This window comes from Austrofundulus limnaeus, unplaced genomic scaffold (genome assembly GCF_001266775.1).
Source record: "Austrofundulus limnaeus strain Quisiro unplaced genomic scaffold, Austrofundulus_limnaeus-1.0 Scaffold441, whole genome shotgun sequence".
Taxonomy (NCBI): domain Eukaryota; kingdom Metazoa; phylum Chordata; class Actinopteri; order Cyprinodontiformes; family Rivulidae; genus Austrofundulus; species Austrofundulus limnaeus.
Window position 1 is genome coordinate 135,695 of NW_013952843.1, and position 11,898 is coordinate 147,592.

At 40.8% G+C, this 11,898-nt stretch overlaps 1 protein-coding gene across 1 annotated transcript in view; it reads left to right on the top strand.

Moving 5' to 3' along the window:
- Positions 1 to 837: 837 nt before the first annotated feature.
- Positions 838 to 11,898, top strand: part of whrna (whirlin a) — a gene marked incomplete at its 5' end in the record, with an annotated part of 132,335 nt that continues 121,274 nt past the window's right edge. Inside the window, 1 exon segment of the mRNA XM_014024831.1 lies at positions 838 to 1,613. Within this exon segment, the coding sequence (XP_013880285.1) occupies positions 838 to 1,613 (776 nt within the window).

Sequence of the window (11,898 nt, forward strand, 5' to 3'; positions counted from 1 at the left end):
TTAAATTTCAGCAATCATTCTAAATCAGCTCCACATCAGTTTTTGTTTAATTATTTTAGAGGCAGATTTCAGATTAATTTCAATAAATCAATAACTGATAGTGTGCGCACAACTTGTGCTAGTTTTATTGTAAATTAGCTCCTTTAGCTTAAACTAGCCACTTGGCACGAGCTCAAGAACACTTTGCTGGACGAGGTTGCGTCACTTCCGGGCAGAGGGCGGTAGGAGCGAGAGAGCAGCAACAGCAGCAGTTCAGTCTCCGTAGAAACGTCCGTGGAGTTGGATCAGCTCGGTTCTAGCGACATCGACGAACCGAATCGCTTCGAGGCTGGATGGATGTTTATTTTTAGAAGCTCGACGTCTGAAAGTAAAACCGGGCTGGATTTTTAAACTAATTTTTTTTTCTTCAAAATTGAGAACCGGAGCGCGGGAAAAAAGTTTGTTTTCTTATTTTTAGTTTTTTCTGTCGACTTGGTTTCATAAGTGAGCAGATATCTTGTTGTTGTTTCCGTGTTTTTGTTGGATATTTCTGAGCCGGAGTGGAGCTGTTGACGGGGGAGAGACACCGGAGAGGAGGCAGCTCCACCTGACCTCCTGGAAGAAATAAGACGCTCTGTGCGCGCGTGCGAAATGGCTAATAAGCTAGTTTGACGTGACGCACTAAGCTAGCTGCTCTCGAGCAACTTGTTGGTTTAACTTCACATTATTTTTTGCGAGCTTTCATCTCCGACGCCATGGATATAACCGGGCACCTCCGGCGCTCGTGATGCCACGCGCACCGGTTGCCATGACGCCTGCTCTCTAACCCGCGCGCCGGCGTGGCGCCGTGTCCCGCTGCCGCCGCCGCCGCCTCCTCCGGGATGAGCAGCACCGACCTGGAGCGCGTGTCGCTCAGCTCCTCGGCGAACTCGGTGGCGTCGAGCGCGCGGACGCTGTCGGCCAACGTGCGGAAGCTCCACAACGCGCTGAACCTGCTGCTCAGCGACCCGGAGCGGGAGCAGTTCATCCACTGCCTGAACGTCTACCACTCCAAGCGCAACGTCTACGACCTGGTGCAGACCCTCAACGTGATCCTCAACGCGCCCAGCAAGAGGCAGCTGCTGCCCATGCTGCGGCTCGTCATCCCCCGCTCCGACCAGCTCCTCTTCGAGCAGTACACCTCCGAGGGCCTCTACCTAAAGTCCGGTCTGGCCGCGAACAACGGCGACGCGGAGCCAGCGCCGGAGCCGGCGGCGGGGGACCTCTCCGGCAGCCCGACGCCCTCCGGGCACCTCTCCCCGGGCAACGCGCCCGGGTTCCAGGTGGCGCTGCGCGGCTCTCCGGACAGCTTCAGCACCAGCAGCGACGGGACAGCTCCCCTGGTGCCGCTGCTCGGCCGCAACTTCATCCACGAGCCGCCCGGAGAGCTGCGCCAGGTCACCATGAAGCGGCACAAGAGCAACGAGGGCCTGGGCTTCAGCATCCGCGGCGGCTCGGAGCACGGCGTCGGGATCTACGTGTCCCTGGTGGAGCCCGGGAGCCTGGCGGAGAAGCAGGGGCTGCGGGTCGGGGACCAGATCATGAAAGTCAACGACAAAGTCTTCGAGAAAGTCACCCACGCTGAGGCCGTGAAGGTAAGCTGCGGGACCGCAAAACTCGGGCCATAGTTTTTATGTTTCATTGTGTCTGTTAGCAAAATATTTCAGGAACTGCTTGTCGAATTTTAATGAAACTTGCTCAAAAATAGTCACTAGATGTACCTCTACAGCTGATTAAAACATGGAGTCAGACTGAAACAATATGGCCGCCACAGTCAACAAACTTTAAAAAGCACAAAAGTAACAATACTGCTGTCAGCATCACACACATTGACCTAAAATTTGGTATAGCTGAGACTGACTCCCAACACATGTTCTGAGCTCCAGCTGATGGTGCAACGTTTTTTTTAGTTTTCYCATTAATTAATTAGTTGGTTTGTTAGCAAAATATTTCATGAACTGCTTGTCAGATTTTAATGAAACTTGCTCAAAATAGTCATTAGATGTATCTCTACAGCTGATTAAAATATGGAGTCAGACTGAAACAATATGGCCGTTAATTAATTCCCGTTCCCATAAATTCCCATTAATTAATTGGTTTGTTAGCAAAATATCTCATAATCCATTGGGCCGATTTTAATAAAACTTTAGGGAAATAGTCATTGGATGTACCTCTGCAGCTGATTATTTGGAGATTGTTGCAGCAGCCAGCTGTACATAAATGTTGATTATTTAGCTAATTTAAACAGATATTGAGTTAAGATTTGGTGTGGTAGTAGCTGAGGGTGATCCACAACACACATTGAGCAAAAATAATTATTTTCCCAACCTTTAGCAACTGTTGTCATTCCTTAGTTAGTAAAATATGAGGAAACTTAATCATTGTGTCATCAGGAGGCTCAGCTGCAGACCACCTGTGATCCACAGGAAACATGCCTCCATCAGAGGAAATTTCTACTTTTTAGAAACATCTTCACATCCTGGTTACAACAGAACATATTTGACTACTTTTAGATTTGTTTGACAAACCTGACCTGTTGAGAAAATGTTTAGCTAATGTCAGAGACAAGTTTCAAGCTAAAGTGTCCCTGTTTCAGGAGTGAATATTTTCTAACTGCTAAATATTTATTATTAATGACAGGTAAAAATAAGATATGACTACAACTAATAAAGTATAATTTTTCAACCAGCTAAAAGTTTTTAAGTTATTGATTGACTTCAGGTCTGGATTTACTGTAGATGTTAAATACCAGAAAACATATATAATTTATAAATATCTGCTGTTTTACATGATTATTGAATGAAATTATGTTAACATACCTTTGACAATCCAGAGGCCCTGAAACTAAATTCCTGCTCCAGTTGAAACCATTTCACAGTAAAAAAAAAAAAGAAAAAAAAAAGATATTGTTCATAGAGACAAAGTATTAGCCAGCAGCTGTCAGTCTGGAGCTTGTGGTCCAGCTGTGTTGCTCTGATGTTGGCTGGTTTGTGCTCATTAATAACAGGATGAAGGTTTAACAGCTGCAGCCATCAGAGAGTCCAACATTAGACTTCCAGGAAGCTCCTCTGGTGTAACTGGACCCTGAGAGCTGCAGGTAACTGTAGAGCTGTGTGTCATTAGGTTCAGCCTCTCTCTTTAAGGTGAAGGACTGAAAATGAAAGGACACATTTTTTCTTCTTGTTAAAACAAAAGAAAACAAACTTGAGCTGATTTAAAGTATTAAAAGCAGAGCTCATCTTTTCTCCTGGAACTTTTAGTCTTAATGTTTCAGCTACRTGTAAACAGAGGATGGATGATCTTGTTTATTCTAAGACACTTTAGACACATTTATTAAACATTTTAATTCAAATACAGGGATTTTATTATAAATATAYTTTTGTTAAAGTAGACAAAACATTGTTCTGTATGGAGAGAAGCAGCCCAGCAGGAGGTAAAACCATTAGCATTTAATTAGCCTGTTAGCATACAGGACTTAAACCCAAAATACTTCAGAGTCTCTGCCTCTGTAATTTTATGGGTCAGACATTTAAAATGTTTGCTAMCTACTGCGCTTGAGTAAGAGCTGGATAACTATATATATAATCCATATAATTGTTTTTTTCTTACAGCCATGTGTCTCAGTTTAGCGTAGAAACAGTCAAAGTGAGTTGTTTTATTCCACAGATCAGGTTTCACTGTTTTTTATTGATTTAAAATAGTTAGTTTATTGGCACCACGCTGAGGGTTTAGCTCAGTCCTGTAAAAACAAGTTTTGGGTGTTAAGAAGGTAAATAATACCTGTTTTGGAGAAGAGTTGTTGGTGAATCGTCCAGCTGTGGAGGAAGACGAGCAAATTTACAGAGACCTGGAGGAAAAGAGGTGAAATATGGTTGAAAAAGAAACAAAGGATGGAGACAGAGACTTTATCTACAGTAAGAACATATATAAGGGTGTATTCAGACCAGGAAAGTCCTTTGGTCCAATTGTTTGGTCCGGACCAAAAATGGACTTAATTTTTTTTCGTTTGGTGCGGTTTGCATTGTGCTTTTTTGCAAACGAACTATAACTTGTAAACAAAGCCATGAGGCTGACGATCATTGCTCCCATTGGACAAAAAAAAGGACGGGGGCGGGACTGAGCCACAGACCCAGAAGAAAACAAGGAAGTCCTGCGTGCTGCAGTTCTGATGCGCACATTTTTACTGATAGTCCAACTGCAATGGCATTTAAAATGTCAGAAGCAGCTAATTTAATGGTGGTTCTGTGATGATATTCTAATTGTGGAGCGGCATCAGTAAATGTGTCCCGCAACCCAAAGGAGACGAGGTGCTCTGCGTGTTCTGACCCACAACATGCTGCAGCAGAGCTGCTAACAGGAGACGACTCGGGTATGATTACAGGTTATTTAGCTCAGCAACGGGGGCCTGTGAAGTCCAAAAAGGTGCATGTTTTATGCAGTTGGTTTGGTTAGAGTCCGGTCTGTATTCACACCAGAAGCAAACTGAAGCGAACCGCACCAGAGTTCGTTTGGAAGCGGCCGAGACCACCTCAAAAAGCAGGTCTCGGCCCGGTTGTTTGATCCGCACCAGAGTTCACATGAGTGTATTCACACCTGCASAAAAGGTCCGGACCAAYRCTGGAAACWAACTCTGGTTTGTTTAAAGYRGAGCAAAYTATCAGGTCTGAATACGACCTATATGAAAGGGATCAGAAGGAAGAAATGTTGCAACTTCTTCCTTTTTTCCTCTGAAATAAAAACAAATAAAAGTGTTTTACAGACAAACTTTGAAACAAACAGCATCAAGTCCGTCGTTGAACAACAGTTTGATACGTCCTGCTGCTGCTTAGCATCAGATTTTGTTTCAATAAACCAGCTTTAATCATCTTTTTACACATAGAAATTGTTTTGGAGGTTTTARCATCAAGATTATTCCTTGAATACAGTTCAGTGTTTCTTTAGGCTTATAGGAAATATTTATCTTTATTYCCTTAAGATTATCTTGACACTTTTTAAACAACATTTCACTGAATATTTACATGTAATATATTATAAATTCAGAAAAAAAAATGACACTTTTCCTGGGTTTATTCGTATCACACGGGTAGTTTTTCCAGTCTGGGGCAGCTCTAGTGTCACACTGAACTGTTTTTGGACTGTTTGACATCAGAGTTTTGTCCTCACTTTGCAGTCTGTTTTTTTTATTTATTTTTTTAAAAACAAGTGACTTATAAATAAGTAATCTCATACACGAGGACCTTAACTGAAAGTCAAACGGCTTTATAAAAGCACACAAAGCAGATGTGCTTCTGCACAGCGTTCTGAGGTCAGTCTGCATGTTAACAGCGTTGTTCAGGACGGACCTCCGATTCAGCTCCGAGCTACGAATCAGCTCACAGTCTAAGATTTTTTTCTTTTTCTGTTCCCCCGCCCCGCCCCCCTACCATCTAATCAACACACTTAGCATTAGCGTGCCGCAGAGCTGCTTCAAGCCCCTCGGCTCCTCCAACACTTGGCCCAGCCCCTGCATGTCAATGTCCCCGGCAGCCGCCTGCTGTCGAAGCCAACCCAGTAAATTTAGACCGATGATATCTATATTTAAACTGCCGTCACTTTGTGGTTCTTCTGCAAATCAGCGATGAAAACCAGGTGATCCAAAAGGCTTTCATTTGAGCCGAGTATACGTCATCCCCAGCGATAATGTCTTGTATCCTCTCTGTCTGCGTGCCCTTTTGGTTCCTCCATGACACCCCAATCAGTCTGAAAACCAATCAAATTAAGAACTAAGAGAAACGGATGGTCCACGGCCGACACCGAGACAAGACTGCCTCTCTTTTAGCTGCTGTGGCCCAAACCAGAGGAAAATAATTCATGATATCCCCGTCCTGTCACATCCCCTGGCCGCACGGCACGCCAGCAGAGGACGATAATGAAAAGGTGCGGGCTAAATGCTGATGTAGCGGTGACACCCCCCCTGACAGCCTGGGAGCAGATAGACTGAGCCGGGGCTCGCAGGACGGAGATGGAAACCATGTCAGAGGGTAAATTCAGCTGTGAGCTCTGACAGTTCATCTGGGAGCAACAAACAATTTCATCAGGCAACATCTGTTCGCTGCAGTGAGTGGATTAGACTGGGACAGAAGAAAACCAGGCGAATGATTAATTTTCTGCACTTAAACCAACAATGCAGAGACTTACTAAAAGCCAATCTGGCTTTTTTTTTCTGCGCTTAGTCAGCAGTTTAACAACTTAGAGAAACAATGTTTGTTAAATAAATAAAAAGATTAATAAAAAATAACAGATTAGGTTATGTAAACCTAAAATCTGCATCAGATCAGTTTGACTGGATGTAGAGCTGGAAAACTGAAGGGAGGTGAAAATCCTGTCCTGACTTTCAGCTAACACCACACCAAACTTCAGCTCAGTGTCCTTAAAACTGACCGAGCTGTTCCCATTTTTCTTTTCTAAGGTCWGTTTGCGTCCATCTTGAATCTGGTTGAACTGATCAGATGTTCATCCAATGATTTCTTTGAGTTTGTAAGAAAAAGCATGATCAATAATTGGAGTCAGGGCTGACCTCAAATTCATATCACGGTATAAATTGAATCCCTTCACAGTAACTGTATATATCGCGGTAGAAAATTCTCATAAAAAGCAAAGATAATGTCATTTTTAGAGCATTTATTTAGCAGAAAACTGTAATCATAATCAAACCCAGTATTTTTGCTGTAGTGCAAATGAACATAACAGAAGTACTGAACACTGAAGAGTRTGTCTGAGGAAAAACTGACCTATTCATTATTAATCAATTGATTACATACATTTTTAACCTAAACATAAGAATATTTTACAATTTAATAAAATAAATAAAAAGGAGCGCTGATATCAAAGGTTTTAGATGCAGGCTGATAGAATCCAATATTGATTTTTTTGGCTAATATCTGATCAGGACACCCCTAGAAAGTTGTAATTATATTTTATTGAAAAATGCTTAAAATTATGTAAATCAAAACCATGTTAAAGTTACATAATTGTATTTTTACAAGTAAAAACTTTAAATTAAATTTCCTGTTATTGACCCTTTGCCTGTAAAGTCCTACCATGCATCGACACTCCCAACATTTCACTTTATCCAGTGTTTTCTCTGCTGTAATTCTCTAAAAACATCATGTAAATAGAAAAAAAATGCAGTTGCATTTATCAAATTTCACAGTGATGCAGGTTGGTTTATATTAAACTGACTCTACACACCATGGCCTGTTGTAAATGATTCTCAGCTGCTCCAGTGCAGAAATGGTGAATACTGGTGAGGATAAGTGACTTTATTTGCATGTTCATTTTTCATTTTATTGTCTGTTTGAAGCTCTGTAGTTTGTGAGTATTTGAAGATTTATTTTAGCCACGCTGGTTCAGATAGTCAATTAAAAAGACATTAATTTAGTAAAATGTTTCTTTTTTCTGTCTGAGAAGGTAAGCTCCCTCAGGACTGARTCATCTGTCAAACTGACAACTTACTGCACTCAGAGTTAAACCTAAAAAATTATTACAGGAACTAATAAATGACTTCATGAGTCCGACAGTTTTGGATCTTTTTTATTTATTTTTAATGATTTGGCCCGTGTCTGTTTGTGCTGTTTTAAGGATTAAGATGGCTGCCACAGCTAACTGATCTTAAGCTAAAACACAAAATGATTGTTTTTTAAACTCGACCCCCAACTTTATTTGTTCAAATCTCTATATTTTTATCTGATCAGACCAGCAGCTTTTTAAACCTGTAATGTTAAGTGAGCATCTTCTTACTTAAAGGCTACACGACGGCTGACATTTAAACCGTGGCGCTAAAAAGCAAAGAAAAATGTGACATTTATCTCCTCCCTCGCCGCTCCCAGCCCTTCAACACCTCTGAATAAAACCATAGATGGAGACAATTAACCTTCAGCTGATCGGCCGGCGAGACGACCAAACAAACTGAAGTTGTGCCGTTTCCTTTGGTTTCCTCCTGTTGAACAATTCACAGCTCGTAGTTCAGCTTCAGATGGAGCTGTTTACCACAACAAGCTCACCTAAGTAAAATAGATTGATGTTCTTCGAACATTCAACAAAATCAAAGTACAGCTTTCATACAAAAAAGGCAAGAAAACAAACATAAATTCAACTTTCAGGTTGAACAAAATGATAAAAATCTTCTTCCGTTAAGTGTTTCTACATTAGAAAAACATGAAGTACGTTTGAGTTTGGAAAACATWTGAACTGCTTCACTGCTGAGCTKCAGCCTCCGTTCTGGATTAAATTAGACTGAAGGCTGGTTTGATCGTAGGAGCAAACATAGAGAAACATAATGAATAAATGGAAGTCTTCAGAAAGTTTGCGGCTCATCTTAAGGTTTTTAGCCATCGTCGTCCATCCACTTCAACAAATCAACTCCTTAGCTCAATTTGTCACCGTAATTATATTGTGAAATATTGATGAATTGCTTTAATTATGTGGGCGGAGGCCAATTCCGGCTGTTTTTTTTTTTTTTTGTTCTTTGTTTTGTCGTGGCTGCACGCTGTTGTGATGAATATTGAAATGTTTACTGGCTTTGAATGCTTAATGATGAAGACGAGCTGGAAAATCTCTGGAGAAACAAAGAGGAGCTGCTTTTATGTCAGCCTCACATCAAGGAGGGAATTACAATGGCTTGTTGAGAATTTATTTAACATCTTCCTACAAGACTAACATTTGAGAGTGAACTCACTTCTTTCAAAAGTCAAGAATCAATATTTACTTTGTGTCCATTTATCTTCTCGTYTGCTTGCTCCAGTTGGGTTCCATTAGTCCAACCAGCGGTAGTTTAATTCCTCTGTAGCGCCGCCGCCGAATGCTCGAGTTCACAGCGAAGGTGTCCCGCATCCGTCTCCCCGACTCCCCGGCACTAAATCAGCGGAAGCAGCCATTAATATCCGGTCAATGGGCTGAATCCCTCCATTTCTGGTCACTTCCTCCAGCAGACAGGAAATGACTGTTTCTGTTAGTCCCTCGAGTGCTTTTAGTTCGACAGCCATCTCATTTTATTAGGGCCTGGATGAGACCATCGGAGCGTCCACTCAGGTGGAAATTCAAGTTGAATTCTGCATCGTTTGGTTGAGGAAGTGCCAGTTTGAATGCCGTTTTCTGCTGATTCTTTAAAACCCCCCCATGATCTTTTTTAGAAACATATAAAAATATTATAATAAATATAACTAAATATATAAATATAACAGAACAGGAATCAATTAGGTTGCTAGTTGGGGAAAAAGAATAAAATAAGTAAAACACTTATCCACCCTGAATATGAAAAAAAAAATTTAAACACAGGGTAATATTTTAAGATAAAGATTAACACAAAAACAAACTAGAAACATAATAAAATATCCCTGAAATATGTGAGAGTACAAATGAATACTGGTAATTGTTTACATTCCCTGTGGTTCATGGGATGATCTGACGTCAGTTRCTGTTCATTAGATTTGTTCACTGGCCAGGTTATGTCACACAGAGATTAACTTCAAGTTAATTATTTGTAGAGACTATATTTTTTGTTGTCTGTTTTTTCACGAGTTAAACTCTACAAGAAGAAGCTAACGTTAGCCACAGTTAGCGTACCGTTCTGTCGTCCTGCTCTCTTGTCTTTGTTTTGGTTCGGTACAGCCTTCAGTTACTTTTCTTTCGAGTTTGGTGTAGTCCATTATAATTGTTGTGTCACAAATAAAACTAAATAAGACTCGCGCGTTTAATTATGATGCCGCCCACATCAAGACGGCTTTCTGCTCAGCTCAACAGGGCCGGGGTAGAGCAGCAGCGCCCTCTCCTGGATGAAGTCAAAACCACACTGAAATGAGGTTTAAACATGTTTTCAGTTAACCAAATGGAAGGAATTTTTATCTATTAAACCATTATTCGACAATTAATCGTAAATCGATTAATTATTTGTATCCCTACTTAGTAGCATTTTTACGTTTTGCCTCTTTTAAAATCAAAGAGCGACGTGGAGCAAAAGGAGAAAATGATGCAGCAGCTCCAGATGAAATTGTGGATAAAAGAGGAAAGGTCACCAGTTTGGCAGAATTAATCAGCGTTCTTCCTCCTGGTCCTCATTTCAAATAGTTTAAATAAGAAGCTAAMCAATAATTATCTATTGAYTGATAAGAAACATTACATCCTGATACATTTTACAGCCATACCGCCCAGCTCTACGCTGCAGGTAATCTGACCGCTAAATGAAGTCCAGATTAAAAGAAATGGATATARTTCCCAGACAGGCCACTCTGATCTGATTGCATCATCGTTTGAATTATTATATTTATGCAGATATTCAAATGAAAGCAGCGGCTGATAACTCCGATAAGAGGCAGTGTGTTTATTTGGAGCTGCCCTAACCTCACGATGGATTTATTGAATTGATCTGGCATATTTCTCTCCGGCTCGGTGTCAGCCCGTCCAGGGAGTCATGAGGCTRCGAGATGGTCCCGCTTTGAATATAAATGAGGATTTGCGAGCTTCTGCTGCTGCTGCTGCTGCTTTGGTTTTTCTGTTGCTCTTTGACAGTTATAATTATTAGCCACGGACAAAAGAAACGTGTATAAATGTGTGCGGCTATCTTCACACACCAGCTCAGGTGATTATTATCCTGTTCAGAGAGTCAATTAGAAGAAAAAYTAGAGACCTTTTGAAGAGTGACAGATACGTGATTAAAAGTTTAGTGGGCTTTTTTTTCCTCCAAGTAGATTTGCAATTAAAGTCTCTTAAAATAATAATTTTGAATGCAAAATGCACTTAAGAAGCACTGATGGGACACAATTATACAACTTAATTTTTAAATTGTTTTGAAAAACGATAGCTTACAGATATGCCTCTAATTAGGGATGCTTATCAAGAGTTTTTTGATAATACTCATCAGTGCTTCTGTGGGAACAAAACCAAAAATAAACTGAATATGTTTTATTTAGAATAATTTAGAACACAATATAGACTTTAAAAAGCCTCTTTTATTTGCACCTGCAGTTTTAAATTGTATTGCATAAACTGCATGTTAGTTTTTTTTTACCATTATATGCCAAATAAAGGCAGAAGATGTTGAATTTTTTTCATAACTTGACAAATCCAATTTATTTATTTATTCTTTTCAAATTCAACCCAGATCTTTTCAGTCTGTGGTGCTGAATCAGATACAAATCTGATGTTTTTCAGAGAGACCTCCGTCTGAACACTCGTCTCATTTCATCCGTCTTTTACATTAATAAGATTGAACCAGTAATAATGACACTAACCTAGAGTCACATTGTTTAAATCTCATAGCTCCATGTCTTCAGCTACAGAACAGAAGTCCAGTTGTTGTTTTTATTTTCCAAGTCCTGGATTTATTTTATCGTTGTTTAACCAGGCAAATCCTGTTGAGATTACAGATCTCTTTTTCAAGGACAGCCTGGACCTGAAGGTAAGCTGTTGTTGGGGTGTGGGTGGAGCACCCAGAGAAAACCCACACATGCAGGTGGAGAACATGCAAACTCCACACAGAAAGACCCTCAGGTCCGATCCCAGGACCTTCTTGCTGTGAGGCGACAGTGCTAACCACTGAGCCATCGTGCCGYTAATGATACCGTTAAGGGTGGAGCTTATCGATCCGATCAAAATGAATCATGTAGCACCAGGGCTGAGAAAATACCAGGTGTCTGTACCCATCCCTTCTTCTAATACTTTTCTCCACGTAGGATTGGTTAGTTTTTGAGTTGTGTAAASTACTACAGCAATATTATCTGTTTTAATTGTTATAAATTACATGTAAATTATTTCTTATGGTGCGTTCACACCGAACGCTTCCAGTTGGTCGTTTGTGCACTTTGAGGTCAGACGCAGGTCAGCTCTTGAAGCGCTGCACGGCAA